The 18,953-nt window shown below is 39.6% G+C and overlaps 1 protein-coding gene across 3 annotated transcripts in view; it reads left to right on the top strand.

Moving 5' to 3' along the window:
• The first annotated feature begins 2,732 nt into the window (after positions 1-2,732).
• Positions 2,733-18,953, top strand: part of dnmt1 (DNA (cytosine-5-)-methyltransferase 1) — a 265,280-nt gene continuing 249,059 nt past the window's right edge. For 2 of the 3 annotated variants that reach the window (XM_056252634.1, XM_056252628.1), the window contains exons 1-30: positions 2,733-2,957; positions 3,643-3,685; positions 4,602-4,709; positions 4,795-5,029; positions 5,140-5,212; positions 5,380-5,464; positions 5,546-5,583; positions 5,659-5,713; positions 5,790-5,873; positions 6,027-6,136; positions 6,231-6,349; positions 6,676-6,768; positions 6,856-7,007; positions 7,096-7,283; positions 7,894-7,908; positions 8,402-8,582; positions 8,677-8,774; positions 11,860-12,010; positions 12,086-12,201; positions 12,322-12,520; positions 12,597-12,730; positions 12,798-12,977; positions 13,068-13,292; positions 13,430-13,622; positions 13,763-13,853; positions 16,259-16,390; positions 17,290-17,572; positions 17,663-17,804; positions 17,989-18,155; positions 18,240-18,417. In XM_056252634.1, coding sequence (XP_056108609.1) covers positions 2,911-2,957; positions 3,643-3,685; positions 4,602-4,709; positions 4,795-5,029; positions 5,140-5,212; positions 5,380-5,464; positions 5,546-5,583; positions 5,659-5,713; positions 5,790-5,873; positions 6,027-6,136; positions 6,231-6,349; positions 6,676-6,768; positions 6,856-7,007; positions 7,096-7,283; positions 7,894-7,908; positions 8,402-8,582; positions 8,677-8,774; positions 11,860-12,010; positions 12,086-12,201; positions 12,322-12,520; positions 12,597-12,730; positions 12,798-12,977; positions 13,068-13,292; positions 13,430-13,622; positions 13,763-13,853; positions 16,259-16,390; positions 17,290-17,572; positions 17,663-17,804; positions 17,989-18,155; positions 18,240-18,417 — 3,915 coding nt within the window. In that variant the 5' untranslated portion in view covers positions 2,733-2,910. The remainder of the gene's footprint in view (positions 2,958-3,642; positions 3,686-4,601; positions 4,710-4,794; positions 5,030-5,139; positions 5,213-5,379; positions 5,465-5,545; positions 5,584-5,658; positions 5,714-5,789; positions 5,874-6,026; positions 6,137-6,230; positions 6,350-6,675; positions 6,769-6,855; positions 7,008-7,095; positions 7,284-7,893; positions 7,909-8,401; positions 8,583-8,676; positions 8,775-11,859; positions 12,011-12,085; positions 12,202-12,321; positions 12,521-12,596; positions 12,731-12,797; positions 12,978-13,067; positions 13,293-13,429; positions 13,623-13,762; positions 13,854-16,258; positions 16,391-17,289; positions 17,573-17,662; positions 17,805-17,988; positions 18,156-18,239; positions 18,418-18,953) is intronic. The other variant, XM_056252640.1, reaches the window with a different exon arrangement.

Raw genomic sequence — 18,953 nt, 5'->3', positions numbered from 1 at the left:
CTGAAATATGGGGGATGTTAGGTGTAGACAGGTTACCATGTCTTGTAATGGATCACAAGTCTTCTGAAGAAAATTTAAACTTCCTGCAACCTCAGGAAGTCCGCTGTTTCCTACGCTTCCTCCTGTTGTTATGAATTGACCTTAATGTTGTCATACGTTAATGTCATCAGCCCAACACTTTCACTCACACAATCATACCCATTCATCGTTTGAACCCAACATGTTTTAGTTTCCTCTGTTGATCGGTTTGGTTCAGCAGAGAAAGCACTTTGGCAGCTCTTCCAATGCCGGTCTAATGTATTTTGGTTTTTCTTTCTTTTTTTAATGCATGAAGAGTTTAAGCCTGTGTGAGCATCACTATCACTCCGTTCAATGTAAAACATTGCCTACCCTGTGGAACAATGCTAGTGTTTTTTATGATAAATATATTAATGTATGTATGTATCTATGTACAGAATGTATGTAATGTGTATACGTGTAGAATGTCTTGTGTGCAATAGCCTTGTGTTTAGTAGCAAGCTACCTGTGCTAAATCGGTACAATCCCAAACACTAATGTAGGTACATACACATTAGTTCATTCCTTTTTTTTTTAATAAAATTTTTTAAAAAGTCATTGCTTGATTGTCATTCTCTATGGTGTTGTTAAGGGTGTTGTTGAAAATTATTATTGCTTATTGATTGATATCTAGATTGATTGACTGTGTCATGATTGCATTTATGAATTTAGCATAATGCTTTAAAGGGATAGTTCACACAAAAAAAACAAAAAAAAAACAGACGGTTGATGATAGCCATTGACTTTCATAGTAGGAAAAAAAAATACTATGGAAGTCAATGGCTATCGTCAACTGTCTGGTTACCAACATACTTTAAAACATCTTTTGTGTTCAACAGAAGAAAGAAACTTATACAGGTTTGGAACAACATGAGGGTGAATAAATGATGACAAGTTTCATTTTTGGGTGAACTGTCCCTTTAAGTGTAACTTCTGAGGTGGTTGTTGTGTGCGTGACAGAAATGATTAATGCCACTACGCAATTTACTTTGAATTTCAGTCCTACGCAGTATTGGGTTAACAATCTGAACTCAAGAGCTTATTCCACATATTACAGAAATCTAAAGAGACAATAAAAAAGGGAAACTAAATGTTAGCATGCACGAACATGGTTAAGGGCAGACTCGCTATGACATGAATCTGTTTGCTAACAACATTGCCCAACTGCTGGCCTTGATTTCTGACAGTCGAATAAGTGCCAGTTCCAAGGTTTTGTGGGAGTGCAGATGTTTAGCCGAAGGGTTTTATAGGATAAGGGGAGTATGACTAGATCAATGGGAATGGCATTATGGGAAATGGGTTGCTGGGACGGCATGACCATAAGCTGGGGCTACTCTTAGCTAAAAAAAAAAAAAAAAAAGTAAAGATTGTGAACCCTGACTGAGTGGGCTTAAAGATGGTCTGGCCTGGTTGTTGTCAAACATCCAGAATTCCTGAGTGGGAACAGCAACCCACCCTGGGAGACAACACAGCTGGGAATATGGCCAAGAGTCAGCAGGAAGTGACGTCAGTCATGGTTAAATTGCTGCAAACATATAGAGCTGTTCTCAGTCAATTCTGTGATTTATGTTCATTCTCCACTCCCACTCCACGCCGCAATATGTGAGAACACGTTTATTCAGACAAGACATGCATCCAGATCCAAAGCAGTAACTACAACCGCTGTACAACAGTGCCACCTTGTGGTCAGCCAAAGAAACGAGCCTAACTCATATGTCATTGTACTGGCCTATTGCGCCATCTGTAGGATAAACGAAGATTGCATGATAATGTGGGCTGATCAAACTATGAATGATTATGTCAGATTGTTGTGGTTGGCAGTGTGTGGTGACAGGAGTAGGTTACTACTCAGACTAATCTAAAATAAAATAATCAAAAAAAAAAAAGAAGAACTTTTAAAATAACTAACTTTTTAATTTGTATTTCTTTATTATTATATATAGATGTTATGATTATAAATATATATGTTATGTTATATGTTATGATTATACATATATATGTTATGAACATAAAAAATATGAATTAGTGAAAATCAGTGCATCTGTGTGATTATGAATAGTTCATTATAAACACGAATATTACAATAGATTTAAACAAATCTGAACACTGAAAATGCAACTGGCAGGAAATGCTGCTGACTGTTGAATTTCTTTAATATTAGTTTAATGTTGATTTTAGGGTGCTTTTATTTCACAGGGCTCTGCATTTATTTATGTTTATTTACACGTTTATCTGTTTGTTTGAAGATCCTTTGTTTTCTTTATTAAATATTTGAACATTGTGACAAATGAATGCTACATATATATAAACTTGATTGAAATTGGCTGGGTTTCAGATTTCTATTCGTCACTGGCAGTTAAATATTTACATTGGAAGAGTTGGACTCCTGGAGCGAATTTGCACCCCTGAGCGAGGCAAAACGTGGTACATCCTATATCGGTTGAGTCTTCTGAAGCCGTACAAGGGGTGCACATAAAAATAATCCTTGGAAACAACGTACGATTTGATATTCCTTCACCCTTAAAGTATATGTTTATTCATATTAATGTACTTTTCATATACTCGCAAGGACGTACCTGAATGATTTAAAACCAAAATAGAAACGCACAGCTTATTTGACACCGTTGACCCCCGTGCTTTGAATTAGAGTGGTAGCGTTCAACTCGCGTTTCCGCGCGAAAAGCGGCCCGCGCGTATTTCCCAGCTGCTAGCGTCAATTCATAAAGCCCGCTGAGCCCCTTTAGCGCGCGCTGCTGTTGGCACTGTCAGATTTTAATAACCGCTTTTATCTGTCGTTGTTGTTTTACACCGTGTTTTTAAATAGTATTTTCTTTGATCAAACTCGAACTTGAAATGCCTACCAGGACCTCACTGTCTCTGCCAGAGGATGTCAAGGAACGGTACGGTGCTGTGTTTGTTTAAAACAACAACTGGGTTTGATAGCTTGCTAGTTCGCGGGCTTTGCTCGCGACTCGTTACACATTGATCACGTCACATAACGGCTGGTGTATTAAGTGCTGTTTGAATATTTAAAAACGTCACGTTTTTTTTTTATTTTACTCTAGTTAGCATTTAGCCATGTTACAAATGCTGAACCTGCCATTAGCTCGCGTTTAGTTGGTAAAACAGGCGGCGGCTGGTTGTTTTGATGCGATTTGACTTGCAGGTGTCAGTCTGACTGCATTTGGCGCCAAATAAACATGTGTCCGTCCGAGTGAAGCCCTGCCCGCCTCCTGTCTCCCTCTACGCAATCTTTGCACAAGTCATTAGACCCATTGCTACTGATTTCGGCTGCATTTCGTGTAGTTTACTCAAGGAAGATCATCTGAAGTGGTGTTAGTAAGAAAATAAATGCACGCCGTCCCTGCATGCGCGCGTGATTTGTTTACTTGAGCAATCTCATGCTAACGTTTGTTGAGAAGAACACATTAGCTTCTGATATTACCGTAGAGTTAAGAATAAATATTAACAATTAAAATCTGATTTATAGTGTTAAATGTATTGCTCGTCATTTTGATCACTCAAAAAGTGGATGGAGAGATTTGTGGGGCTATGTTAATGAGATGATGTTTACCTTGTTCCCAGGCTTCAGGTGCTGGATGAAGGTGGTGACAGTTTGTCAGATGAGGTGAGGGGTTTTCATTGCATCCTTCGGAAATGTATTCAAATAAAATGGTTAGGTTATTCCTGCTTATTACATAGGGATAATATATATATATATACACACACATAAAAATCAAAAGAATTCTCTTTGAACTAATGCTGTAAACTGTGGAACCCATTCTTGAACAGTGTAATTAGATTACTGTACTGATTACACTCTTTAATGTATTGGTACTCATTACTTATTACTCTCTAAATCCCATATCAATCTCAACCAGTTGAACAATACAAGGGTAGACATGGAACTGCTCTTTTAATTATTTCAAATAAATATCAATTATAACTGCATAAATTTGAGCTGACCAAAATATTTAAAGGGAGAAGGTTACATTAAGAGATGGATTTTAAAACTTGTATCCACTATAGATTTATATCTAATTGTTCTAGTCTATACAGTGTCTAAAGAAATTACATCAGAAGTAAATTTCAGAAATGAAGAGCATATTTGTCAAAATGCTCCTCTACAGTTTATTTTCTAGTTGGCCATAGAGGCAAATGTAATGTTACTTGACTTTTTTCGTGCTATAACTAGCAGTTTAGAGGAAGACATTATCTGATCATGTGCCGCTTGAATTGAGCTGCTTAGTGTCACATCTTTTTTTAATTTGTCCCTTTTTTTTATGAAATTCAGAGTTTTATATCAAAAGTAACACAGCTTATTGTGATTTATTGGAGTTCTTGTTTACACATCAACAAAACAGCACAGCCTAAAATGTTTTTTGGGATGTTAGAATTGATATAATAGGTTCATCAAAATGAGGTTTATTAAATTGAGGATTTTTTTTTTTTATCCCAGTCCTACTTAAAAGTTAAAGAAACTCCGCAAAGTCCACTGAACATTTATGTAGCCTGACTGCACTCTTTCTTTCTTCATTGTCCAGGAGTGTGTAAAGGAAAAGCTCAGGTTACTGCAGGAGTTCCTGCTCTCTGATACTCAGGACCAGCTCAAAATCCTTGAGGACAAGTTAAAGAGCTCCGAGCTTTCCACTGTGAGTTTGCTCTGCCCTTTCAATTCTCTCATCTAGAGTAGTGAGTTATGAGCACTTGAGCTCTAACTCGTGTCTTTCTGTTCAGGAGGTTTACACATCGGAGGTGAAGGCCATACTGAAGAAAGCTCTGGGAGTTGGCAGGGTGGATGGAGTGGAGCAGAATGGACACTCAAACGGCTTCTCTGAAAACGGATCTCACAAAGACGATGGCGAGCAGGAAGGAGCCATGGATACTCGGGATGAAGGAGATGCTATAAAGTCTCCCAGCGCCCCAAAGGGAAGGGGTGGCCGTCGCAGTAAAGCAGACTCTGAGACCAAGAGTGAGTTGCATGGCTTTACAGTTTTTACAACTGCTGTATCTCTACATTATGTGCTGGATGTTGAATGTTTAGTGTTTTTATTAATGACACTTATTTTTCCCTGCACACAGAATCTCCAGGCAGTAGCAGGGTTACACGCAACTCCGGGAAACAGCCAACTATCCTGTCAATGTTCTCTAGAGTGTAAGTTGAAAATGTACTATCTGATTTGTGTCCTTTTGAGCAAGTCTGATTTTAATTTGTGTCTTGTGAAATGTGTTGTGCTTGAACAGTTGAAATAAAAAATAAAAAAAAGTAAAGTTTAGTCACTTCCGTTTATAAATGAAAGGTGTTGTACCCTTCTCCAATAGCCCAAAACGCAAGTCTGATGAGTTGAATGGAGAAGCAGCAAATGGTGATGCAGAAGTTAAGACCGAGGAAGATATTACAGAGGAGGTAAAATTGATTTGCAAGTTAATGCCATTTTATTAAGTCCATGAAAGTAATATTTTAACAGCAGCTTTTCCCTTCGTCAAGGTCCATGAAGAGAAACGCCTTAAAACGGAAGCTGAGAAGTGAGTTCAAATTTAATAAAACCGTTGTTCTCCTTAGGTAATGTGCATGAGTTTAATTCTTATCCCCTCTCTCAGGCCTGAGACTGAGAACGCCACTAATGGCAACATCAAGCCTGTGTCCACAGCCAAGGTGACTCATTTCGTCCCCCATTTGTGCTGCTACTTGATTTAATGCACCAAATTAATCCCATGAATTTGCGTTTTAGACACCTCCGCCGAAATGTCACGACTGCAGGCAATTTCTGGATGATTCAGACCTCAAGTTCTTCCAGGGAGATCCTGATAATGCTGTGAGCTTTTTTTCTTATGGATGTGAAACATTATTTTTTTTAACATCCAGTTAAAAGTGATCCAGCAGTTGTCATGGCATCTAAACGGCTCTCTCAAATTTAAAGTTGATATTTTAATGTCTTTGCAACACTTTAAAATTGTGTATATTGTAGTTGGATGAACCGGAGATGTTGACCGATGAGCGTCTTTCCCTCTTTGATGCAAATGAGGATGGTTTTGAAAGCTATGAAGATCTGCCTCAGCACAAGATTACTAACTTCAGGTGATAAAGAGGAATGCATCAAACTGAACGTTATTTGTGTTTATTTCCCCAATGATTTGACTGATGTGACTGATGTGATAATCCTCATTCACAGTGTGTATGACAAGCATGGGCACCTGTGTCCGTTTGACTCTGGCCTCATTGAGAAAAATGTGGAACTGTACTTCAGTTGTGCTGTTAAGCCGATCTATGATGACAACCCATGCATGGATGGTATGTCTGAAGTTTGTTTACTTGACCTAATAGTCGACTAATTGTTTGTCAATGATAAAAGGCTTAGTCGACCCAAGATTTTAGTCAGTCTCAGATAAAACTCCACGAAGTGTCAGAATCACGCAATCCTTAAGGGACAGATCGTTAATGTCGGGTCCTTGTGGTAATTGGTGTCGGTCAGGAAATCCAAATGAATAACTAGTCTAGAAAATGTAGTTGTGGGCAGGCCTATTATTTACAATAAAGACAGTTAAATCCTAAAATGAGCTAAATAAAATTGATCCGTGTAGATTGAAAAAAAAAATGGTTCCAATTGTTCTCTTCAGGTGGGGTTCCTGCTAAGAAGCTTGGTCCCGTCAATGCTTGGTGGATCACTGGTTTTGATGGTGGAGAGAAGGCTTTAATTGGCTTCACAACAGGTAAATGTTTCATAAAGTAACTTCGTCAAATTTCACCATGCACATTTAGATCCAACAGAGTATTTTATTTATTTTTTTCCTCCACAGCCTTTGCTGACTACATCCTAATGGACCCCAGTGAAGAGTACTCGCTCATTTTTGCTCTGATGCAGGAGAAGATCTACATGAGCAAGATTGTGGTTGAATTTCTCCAGAAGAACCAGGACGCCACATATGAGGATCTGCTTAACAAAATTGAGGTAAGCTCAGCTGATTGAAATGTTGAAGCACAGTATAAGTCTCTTGTCCCACAGAAGCAGTGCTGACGCGTTCATCCATGTCTTTTAGACTACTGTTCCGCCTGCTGGGCTCAACTTCAACCGTTTCACTGAGGACACACTGCTGCGCCATGCCCAGTTTGTGGTGGAGCAGGTGGAGAGCTATGATGAGGCTGGAGACTCAGACGAGCAGCCCATCATCGTCACTCCCTGTATGCGAGACTTGATCAAGCTGGCTGGTGTTACTTTGGGAAAGAGGTGAGTTTATAGAGTGAAGGTCTTTTGGATGTTTCAGTGTGATCGAGTAATGTTTGACTGATATAATGGCCAAATGCTTATACCCAGAGAGCAGTGTGGCAAGGTTTACACACTATTTAAACCTGTTAAATTAGCCTGAAACTCGATGCTCCTAGATAATGAGGTGGTGGATATCTGCATATTAAGAATTGAAATGCTCATTCACAAAAGTTGCAAAGGGCCTGCCTATTGTATTTATTGTCTCCATACATATTTGCACAATATTTTAGCAAACTTGTCCAAGCACTGGATCATGTTTAAGTTACTCTAATAGGTGCTACGGGGTGCAAAGTTTTCTTAATTGGCAGGGAGAGATTGTAATTGGCTTTAGATGCACAAATTATGAAGTACTTCTAGTGTCTGACCCCATGCTCTTATTGGAGTCAATTTAACGATATTTGTGTCGTTTCCTTTCAGTGACTAAATACTTAAGTTTTAACTTGGTTTCAAAGTTCACTCCCAACTTAAAACGTTATGGTAGGCTCTGAACACTCAGTGTTTTGTTGGGATTCACTCGTGCTTGTTCCATGATCTCCTGTTTCTAATGATCCTCTAACCTTCCCTAACGCAGCAGGCAGCTGTACTGGTATGTAAAACCTGATGTTTCTGCAGAGTGTGTGTGGCTTGGTTTTTATCCATTTTCCCATACGCTCAACTTCAATAGTCTGTGTTGGTGGCAACCTACTTCACTAGCTGAAAGGGGTGGGTGACGAGAAGAGTATTTTCCATAGCTCTTTCCACCCCAACTAGCATGGCTCTGCATAACAGATGTTAATATGCGCTCCCATTGTTTGAGTTTACAAGTTTCCCATTTGGAGAAACTAAGCCTCTGAAGGAACTGAATGTCCTTGTTCTGTAAAAGAAAAAAGCTGAACTCCACATGATCTTTAAAATAGACTTTGAAATGATAAATTTGTATCACCCAGTCTTGAGACAAATTGTCAATCCATTCAGTGTATTGTGACCTCCATACATATTACATGCATGGCTCTATTTTCGCTTGGCTGTTAGTGGCTTCTGTAAAATAAATTGAATGTTGTGTTTGTTTCTTATTGCATTTTGTTTCCTCCCCCCCTCAGGAGAGCAGCCAGAAGACAAGCCATTCGTCATCCCACCAAGATTGAGAAGGACAACAAGGGCCCGACTAAAGCCACCACCACTAAACTGGTCAACCTAATCTTTGACACCTTTTTCTCCGATCAGATTGACCAGAACAATAAGGATGGGGGAGTGAAGAGACAGCGGTGTGGTGTCTGTGAGGTAGGTTCTCCAGAAATGGCCTTTTATTGCAACCAAATTAAGCCTGCAAATGTCCATGTGACAAGACTGGTATAATTCTGTCTTTATCTTTCAGGTGTGTCAAGCACCAGATTGTGGCAAGTGTTCAGCCTGTAAGGATATGATCAAGTTTGGCGGCAGTGGCAGAAGTAAACAGGCCTGTCAGAAGAGGAGGTATGCTTTTGCTGGGCAGTCTTCATACTTGTGTAATTTTGCTTGGCAGAAATGCAATATTGTTTCCATGTGATGTGAAATGTCAGCTTGTTTTGAATTCTGTCTTTAATATAGGGCTGGGAAAAAAATCGATTTGATTTAAAAATCAAGTTGGTTGGTCAAATCGATTCATATTTTCAAAAACCTTTTTTTTTTTTTTCTCTTTACATTTTGCATTCGCCAAATCTTCCTTCAGTATTTCCGTAGCACGCTCCCTGTGGCGCAGTTCGGGTACGACAGTCAACACGATGAAACTCTCTAAGATGATTCGATGTTACTATTATTATACTTGATCTGTAGATAAAGGTCTATGGTTTCGCATAAAACAACTTTATCTTGCTGGACTTTATTGCTTTAACTAAATCATGTTACTTTCTACCGGGTGTTGGTTAGATCACAACACTAGAGTCAAAGCACTATACCTGTTCTTCACGTGCACAGTAACTGAAATTTAAAACTGTTAAAGAAAAGGCTCAATAAACTATTGCATAGATAGATAATACACTACGCATCAATATGTATTTCCTTTCAGGGCTCTAGAGTGCGACCAAAATTTGTAAGGGTGCGACAAGAATTTTTCCTGTGCACCTAACGTTCTCGAATGATCGCATCCGCTGCCTCTCCACAAACGAGTCTGTTGTTCTCCTTGCACGCATGGTTGGATTATATCGTGGTCTAAACCAATCAGAGATAGAGATTGGGCGGGTCTTTGCCTCTGATTGGCTGTGGTTCAGATATTCCTGTAGGACTAAAATGCTCCGTGCTGTGTGATGAAATAAATTGCGACCTGTCACCTGAGCACCAGAGAATCAGTTACGGCAATCGGCAGCATCAGCTAAATAAACGCAAGAAAACAGACGACGAAGAAACTTTTAAAAATGTAGGCTACTTGAACTAGGTAAAAAATATTGATTTCTCGATTTTAATCGATTCTCATTGATTTTTACGAATCGTTGGGCTATGCTGTTTTCAGTTGATGAATGAATGGAACATTGTAGCGCGCATCCCATCCAATAAATCGCAATGATCTTTGTGCTTTGTTACTATTGATATATAACAAAGTCTCAGATTTCAAATTAGGTCCATTTTCTTACGAAATTCAAAAACATAAATAGTGTGTTGAGTCGACGCTGTGGCGTAAGATCGCTCTGGCTCACCTCAGCTCAAGAGAAGCAGCAGCGCGGAGCGCACCTGATCTCCTCTTCTGCCTTAATAATAGCAGTTACAGCGCGAAATAAACATGAACGAGCATCTGAAAGTGTGTTAAAAGATAGAGTACAACTTATCGAAATCCGTATCTTTCACATGGAATCGCTCAATCAGTGTTTCAACCGTGGAAAGACGTCAGTAAACAATGTAATGTAACGTCACATTTACGTAATTTTTACCTTCAATATTATAGTAGGCTAATGAAGCATAGTGGGCTACAACTGACTCCCAGTTTACAGCATTAGTTGGCAAATTTTCTCAAGAAAAACAAATCTCATGTATTGTACCTGATATCCAAAATAATCAATATTGAATCGAATTGTGAAATTTGTCAATACCCTGCCCTAACTTGAACAATGTAAAAACAGCACTTAATTTTTTTTTTTTTAAGAGTTATATTTTTATATACAGTATAATTGTGCTTCAAATAAATAAAAAAAACTACACCTTATTCTTGTTTAAAAGCATTTACATAATATATATGAATATATGGAGCGTGATAAAAAGGTGACCTTGAAATTGTGGCGTTAAAGGCGACGTGAGACGAGGAAAAATTTGAGTGCACCTACATTTTGTGCTGGTGCACCTAAATAAAAAAGTTAGGCGCACCAGTGCAACCAAGGCAAAAAGTTAGTCTGGAGCCCTGCCTTTGTGCTTTGAACTTTTCAATGCGGACTCGACGCGCTGCCTGTGACTCCATGTTGCTTCAAGCGCATCATTCTGCGCTCGGGATGCGCATAAGCGCTTTGTGCCGCACAGTATTGGAGCCTTTAATATCATAATACTTTTGCGCAATGAAAGATTATTAATAGCCTTTCTTGTTCTGTCCTATCTATCATATGTTGCTGCCTTGTTAAACAGCTGTGCTATACATTTAAAACATGTCTCAATTTTATAGTAGACTAGGCTATATAATATTTGATCTCTTTGTTTCTTGTTATCTTGTTTTTTCATGAATGTATTTTACAACAATACAAAGCAATGTGTAACATTTTACCAGATTTAGTGCTCTTATTTGTTCCCCACTAAATGTTTTTCACTAAATGTTCAGATTTTATACAATTATTGTGCACTCGTGATTTTTCTAGATTTTTTCTAATCTAGTTTATAATAGCATTTTTGTCATAGATTATGATCATGTATTTTTGGGATTTGGTTTTTTATAATGAAAGTTGTCTGTATTAAGTAGATTGTGTTGAACTGATAATCACTCTTTTGTGTGTTAAACACAGAGTTCTAGAAATTCTACTTGATTTTAAAAATAATCGAATCGTAAATCGTGCTTTTTATTAAATCACAGATTTTTTTTAGGGGAAAAAATCGGTAACGCTTCCTTTTACAGTCATGTTACCCATGTACTTACTATGTACGTACTATAGTAATTATAACTACTGGGTAATAACTAGGTACTAACCCTGAACCTACCCCTAACTCATGTACTTAGTGTACTTACCTAGAAAGTACTGGCTAATATAAGGTAAGTGCTGTACTGTAAAAGGAAGCGTTACCAAAAAATCGCCCAGCTCTACTTTAACATGACTACTGCTTATGATCTTGCCTTGGTCTCTCCTCCTGTCTTTGAACAAACATATTTTCAAATCTAGAAAGATTAGCAATGGCTCGTTGTGTCTGTTTTGTTCCAGATCTGTTCAGTGCTGAATACACTCATGCTAATAAAGAGCAGACTCTGACTTTAATTATAGTCAGCACTGCGTTGTACTGAGAGTGAATGGGATAACCTTTTTAGGAAGCTCTTTATTTCCTGCCAGTTTATCCAGCTCTGTGGCCTTGGTTTTGTTTGCCAGGTTAAAGCTAAATGGCTTTTTTTCTTTTCCAGATGTCCCAACCTGGCAGTGAAAGAAGCAGAGGATGATGAGAATATTGAAGAGGAGGATGTGTTGCCGGTAAAAGAGAGAAAGAAAATGTCTCAGGCCAAGAAAAAGAAACAGACAAAGAATAAGATCAGCTGGGTGGGAGAGCCCATCAAGGTATGTGGTTTCACTTGCATTGAGAACCTGGATGCCCACTTCTAGGACTTAAAAGTATTGATCTTGTCCTTTCAGACTGAGGGAAAGAAGGAATACTACATGAAAGTGCGCGTTGAGAATGAGGTGGTTGAGGTTGGAGATTGTGTGTCTGTCAGCCCTGATGACCCATCACACCCCATCTACTTGGCAAGGTAACCTTTATTGAAGCAAACTTGGGATTTTGCAAGGCGGTTAAACCAAACAGCCAACCTTTATTGGCAACATTTTTATTGCCTCAAATCGATAAGCCTTTGGTTTCCTTTTGTTTGTAGGATTACAGCATTGTGGGATGACGGTGAGAAGATGTTTCATGCCCACTGGTTCTGCCGTGGCACCGATACTGTGCTTGGAGAGTCATCAGACCCTCTTGAGCTCTTTCTTGTGGATGAGTGTGAAGACATGCAGCTGAGTTTTGTCCATGGCAAGGTCAACGTCCTCTACAAGGCTCCATCTGAAAACTGGTTCATGGAGGTACAGATGCTGAAGGCTGAGCTACATTTGTGTTTGGTAACGAACTGGGCGGAAGTTAATATTTGCATGCTTTTAGGGTGGCATGGATGATGAAATCAAAGTCATCGAGGACGATGGCGAAAGCTTCTTTTATCAGCTCTGGTACGAAGGGGAATGTGCTCGCTTTGAGACGCCTCCCAATGTCACACCATTGGAGGACTGCAAGTATAAGTAAGTGCTGCTTTTCTTTCCTGTTGTTTGTTTCTTTACATGCACTTTAATGCATGTTTTATGGCAGGTTCTGTGCCAGCTGCACCAGGATTAAGGAACGAATGGCTCAGGATGCGCCTCATGCCTATGAGCCCCTGGAGGATGAGGAGAGGGACTCTAAAGCCTTCTATGGGTTGGCTAGCCTGAAGGGAGAGCAGTACAGAGTAGGAGACAGCGTCTATCTACCCCCAGAGGCTTTTAATTTTGTGTACGTGTTTTCTTTGTTTTTTTGTTTTTTAAGCCTTAAGATGTTTTGAGGTTGGAAGGAGTTTCATTAAATGTGCCTTTTCTCTCTTAGGGTAAAGGTTGCAAGCCCAGTGAAGCGTTCTCACAGAAAGGAGGATGTCGATGAGGATCTTTACCCAGAATACTATAGGAAGTCCTCTGATTACATAAAGGGCTCAAACCTTGATGCTCCAGAGCCCTTCCGCGTTGGCCGCATCAAAGAAATCTTTTGCAGCAAGCGCAGCAATGGAAAGCCGGACACAAGCGAGATCAAACTGCGCCTCTATAAATTCTACAGGTGACTCATTTTCATCTTGCACGTTAACCACTGGATCTGCTTTTAAATGTTGTACTTCAGGAAATGGATTTCCTTCCAGTTTCCATTAAGGTTGTACATTAAACTGAACTGAATTTTTTGATGACTGTTGCTTTCAGGCCTGAAAACACTCATAAAGGACCAAAGGGTGCCTACCACTCTGACATAAACAAGCTCTACTGGAGTGATGAAGAGGTGACCGTGAACATGGCGGATGTGCTGGGCCGCTGCCGTGTGGAGTATGCAGAGGATCTTGTGGAAAGTGTGCAGGACTATTCAAGTAGAGGACCTGATCGCTTTTATTTCCTAGAGGTAAGAATGAGCTTTAAAGAGCAAATTAGTGGTATTGTGGTGGAGTCATGATGCGCACTGATTATTCAATAAAGCAGATTTGAGAGAAATGGTTAGCCACTTGGTTTTTCTGTTGTTTGAAGGTTTTTTGTTTTCTTTAGGCTTATAATGCCAGGACTAAGAGCTTTGAGGATCCTCCCAATCATGCCCGATCAGCCGTGCATAAGGGCAAAGGGAAAGGAAAGGGGAAAGGTAACAGTGTGAATTCCCATTAACACCAAGGACAACTAAAACAATAGTTATATATCGTCTTTATTACATTTTATCTCACCTAAATGTGCTAGCTCTATGTATTTGTGTTCTTACAATGAGGTAATTTTTGCTTTGTTTACACAGCACAAGGAAGCTTGATTTCAACCTTGAATTAAATTCACAAAATAAACGAGAACAAATAAACAAAATTACAAGCAGAAGCACAAATAAATGTAGTAAAATACCAATGAGATTGGTTTAAGGTTTTCAGGTGGGTCTAACAGCATTCAGATACAGAATACTACAGAAATTGAATAAAGGCAGATTGATTCTTCTCAATCGATGGATGGATCAAATATACTGACATGTTTTCTCTCAACTGTTTACGTTCACTTAAGATATCACCGACTGTCTATTTGAATACTCGGCAAGATGTTTAAAATAGTTTCTGACAGTTGAAGCACAATACGCTGCTAAAAAGCTGTAGTCATCTGTGAGATACTCGAGAGTTCACACAAAGCTGCCTCTCAAACAGAGCATTGGGGTGTGCAAAAAATCGATTCACATTTGAATCGCGATTCAATCTTTATCGATTCATAGAATTCCAAAAATCGATTCATATGTTTTTTTTTTAATGGCGTGCACGGGCGGAGTGGCAATCGGTTGAGTCGGGACTTTTACCGGTGGTCCGGTAGTGTTTTGAGGCTGCGAGGGCCAGTCTGATAAATGGTTATTGCACGTTCTTGCCGCCCGCTGGTCAAACTGTGCAGCCTCTCTGCTCAACCCGTAAATAAATGCATCGATCCGCAGATCTTATGTTTGAGTTCTTAATGGTCTGTAGATCTTTTGCCAAGAGTGTCAGAGGTTACGGGTTCTAAACCGCACTCGTATAGTTTTTTCTCTCTCTCATCAAAACCGAATATGTTCATGTTTGTGTGCGTTTTATTTTGTGATTTCACCGGAGTCTCGCAACGGCGATATGAAGCGCGCGTCCGAGTGAAGACTGCGCGAGCCACAGAGAACACTGTATCCATGACACTGATAGCAGCGGACACGAGCGCTGTCAGCGCTCAGCTTGATTAAAAAAACAACAGATCTCTTATTTAATAGCGAACTAAATTAATGCTCTGCTAGTTAACTGGAGATACCCGCAAATTACGCCTATGAACGACTTCTCTAGATCTAAACAAATCAATCTAACCATAGATGTTACCAGTAGCGGTGGCTTTTTAAAATCTATTTAAAATATTTTCGCAAGGGTTCTTTGACATTAGTATATATTTTTAGGAAATTCAATGTGCCCAGTCGAGTTCACATTTCAACAGTCAGCCTGGTAGCTGAAGTAGTCCTTAAACCACATTTAGCATAATTGTTTGTTTGATCTGCCTACAGCACTTTAAAGCTAAATGTAAAAGCTTTTTATTTAAGTTTTATTTTAAACTTGAATTAAATGTATTTGAAAGCTGGCCAAAGCTTGGCACTTTGCAAGTTTTTATTTTTGTATGAAGACAAAGTAATATCAAACTACATTTAATTTGTGTTTCTTTTAAATTGTCTACTGCAATCAATCACATAGGAAAAAGTCAACTACATTTATATACTGCAAATAGTTTTTTTAATCGAATCTTGAGACACAAAATTGGTATCGAATTGTGACATTTTCTGAATCGTGCACCCCTACAGAGCATGCAATACTATTGAAATGTTTAAATGGGCAAGCCGTGCATTTAGTAACGGTGCAACAATAGGCCGATTGGGCAAGTGACAATTCTGTCCCGAAACGTGAATGAAAGTCTTGTATTGCAGCTTGCTTGTACAGATGATGTGAAGCCATGTGTGCATTTTGAAGGTGATTCAGTGCTACTGCAACTCTCGCTGTTTGTGAAATTCCTCGTAGAATTATCTAATTACTGATTTTATCTGGAAATGTGTTTAATTTGCTCATTCAGCCAATAAGCTAATGGTGGGAATTTCCCTCCTTATAAAAGCATAACTTGCGGGAAGGAGTCAAATTATGCGCAATCGTGTGCTGAAATTCAAGCCATGAAAGGCTATCTTTTCTTCCCCAGCTAATGAATGATTAGAACAGACAGCCAATCTCAATCCATTCTGCTTTAAAAGTTTGAGCATTAAGTGACCAGACATAACTGCAGCACGTGCTTATAATAAACGTTATCGTGTGTTGGTGTGGACACTAATATGGTTTATTACAGCTGTCATTCTTGGTGAGAACGGGCCTTAAATTTTGGATGACAATTTATTGAATCCTTTGCCAATTTCCAGCCAATGAAACCGGATAACTAGAACAAATTCCATCAATGCAATTGTTTAAAAATCCTCTAAAGTAAATCATGACTGCCTGGAGAAATTACAGCCAAATAATTTGTGCATTGATTTGTTTGCAGGGAAAGGGAAAGGTAAAGCAGCCTCACAGGAATCACCGGATCAGGAGCCGCAAGAGCCGACATTCCCCAAACTGCGCACACTGGATGTGTTCTCTGGCTGTGGTGGTCTGTCTGAGGGTTTCCATCAAGCAGGTTGGGCTTATACCGTATATGTATCTTATATTCAGAGCTTGACATTAATATCGGGGAGTTTTTTTTTGTTTTGTTTTTTAAGGGGCAAGTGAAAGCTTTACTTGCCTGGCCAGACAAGTAGCCTAATAAAAAAAAAAAGAAGAATCCCCAGTAGGCGAGGGATTCTGATTTTATTACATTTAGTCTAAGTGGTGATTGATAGTGGATAATATATGTATAATTTACTGGCACCGCACAAGAAACGGTTTACATTCTGTGGTAATTCAAAATATAGACTTTGTATTTATAACGTATGATACAGTAAAGCAACATCACACAACCAATAGTGCTGTTTTTCTGAATACCATCATGATTGAAATTGTGACTGATTTCATACATCTGTTCAATAAACAAGTTATTAATATAATCGTTATGAGTAGTCCATATTGACTGATCTTTGTTTGGAACTAATTTTACTGCTGAAATGGATCAGAGCAGAATCGTAGCGTCTCTCAGCAACACTCAGTAGAGTATCACTCAACCGATTTCTTTCAAAACGCTGAATCATTCAAAGATTTAATGACCCATTCATAAACCACTGCCTCATACTTGAATAAATTTGCCTGTTGAATGAATCACTCTCTGATTAAGATGGTCAATTGCTGCCATCTACTAGTGGTTTAGTTTCATGTTAAGTATCTTTTTTTAAAAAACATTTAAATATTACAAATACATATGTTATTAGGTGTAAATGTTTTAATTTGGTAACAGCCCTAATAGTCTTATTATTCCAGTTGAATTTATTGATCAAATTTAAAATTAAAGTTAAAGCATATATTTAATAAGATTAAGTGGGGGGGAAAGCACTTTTATAAAGGAAAAAAAAAACCTGCTTATGCATTTCTTTTCCCAAACGCCAGGAATCTCCGAGACTAATTGGGCCATCGAGATGTGGGATCCTGCCGCTCAGGCCTTCAGGTTGAACAATCCTGGCACCACAGTTTTCACAGAGGACTGTAATGTCCTTTTGAAGCTGGTGATGTCTGGAGAGAAGACCAACTCTCTTGGACAGAAGCTGCCTCAGAAGGGTGACGTGGAGATGCTCTGTGGTGGGCCGCCCTGCCAAGGGTTCAGTGGAATGAACCGCTTCAACTCGCGCACGTACTCAAAGTTCAAGAACTCTCTGGTTGTCTCTTATCTGAGGTCAGCACAATAAGTCATGCTGTAAAATGAGGCTTTGCATATTTGGAAATGCTGGATATTCATCATGTGTGCATCATTCTTTTCTTTCAGTTACTGTGACTATTACAGACCAAAGTTCTTCCTGCTGGAGAATGTGAGGAACTTTGTGTCCTTCAAGCGCTCCATGGTCCTGAAACTCACGCTGCGCTGTCTGGTTCGCATGGGATACCAGTGCACCTTTGGTGTGCTACAGGCAAGTTGTATTAAGTCTTAATCTATTATAAAAGTGCAATTTGATGGCCCATTTTATCCCCCTTTGCCCCCTCATCTGACTAGATATAATTTTTTTTAAATTTCTTTCAGACTAAATGCCTAAGCCAAGGATTACTGAGTGCATGTCATTTTATTATGCTTCATTAATCTCTTATCCTCTGCAGGCTGGGCAGTATGGGGTGGCCCAGACCCGGCGCAGGGCGATCATCCTGGCTGCAGCCCCGGGTGAAAAGCTGCCCCGTTACCCTGAACCCCTGCATGTGTTTGCCCCACGAGCGTGTTCTCTTAGTGTGGCGGTTGACGAAAAGAAATACGTCAGCAATGTGACTCGGTACGCATTTGTGAACTAATGCTGGAGTCGCGTTAGTATATTCTGCAGTTTTCTGTACTAATCTTACACTTATTTCCTCTCCAGTGGAAATGGGGGTGTTTACCGCACCATCACAGTGCGGGACACCATGTCTGACCTCCCTGAGATCCGTAACGGAGCCGCTGCTCTGGAGATCTCCTACAATGGTGAGCCGCAGTCCTGGTTCCAGAGACACATTCGTGGCTCTCAGTACCAGCCCATCCTCCGGGACCACATCTGTAAGGTCAGTCCCTCTCCAGTGCTGTCGGCATTGACTGGGTGCCTTTTGACACTGGGAAAGTATTTAATTCAAAGCCACTGTTAAGCAGTGTCATTTAACTGTTACTTTTTGCTTTTCACTCATGCAATACAAGTACCGTATTTTCCGCACTATAAGGCGCACTTAAAAGCCTTTAATTTTCTCAAAAAACGACAGTGTGCCTTATAATCCGGAGCGCCTTATATATGGATGGTGAACACACGTTCACCAAGACGAGGAGACAGCGCCGTCTTACGCCACTATCTGCCAATGGATCGTGGATGCCTGGGCTGATATATCAGTCTCAACTGTGATCCGAGCTTTCACGAAGGCAGGAATCTCTTTATTCAGCCGGCTCACATACCCGTATTTACTTCCTGTTTTCGGTCGAAGTCCACAGTAGTCGATTGTCGAGTTCGCGCGCGCGATCAAACCTCCTCCGTGTGTTCAACATCTGATCCGGATGAACTATCCATTTGAGCTGATATTCTCAGAACACCACACAGCACCGTCATCGGCTG

This window comes from Rhinichthys klamathensis, unplaced genomic scaffold, assembly GCF_029890125.1.
Source record: "Rhinichthys klamathensis goyatoka isolate OS25496 unplaced genomic scaffold, OSU_Roscu_1.1 h1tg000004l_1, whole genome shotgun sequence".
NCBI classification, from domain to species: Eukaryota; Metazoa; Chordata; class Actinopteri; order Cypriniformes; family Leuciscidae; genus Rhinichthys; species Rhinichthys klamathensis.
This window is presented reverse-complemented; position numbering and strand designations above follow the sequence as displayed.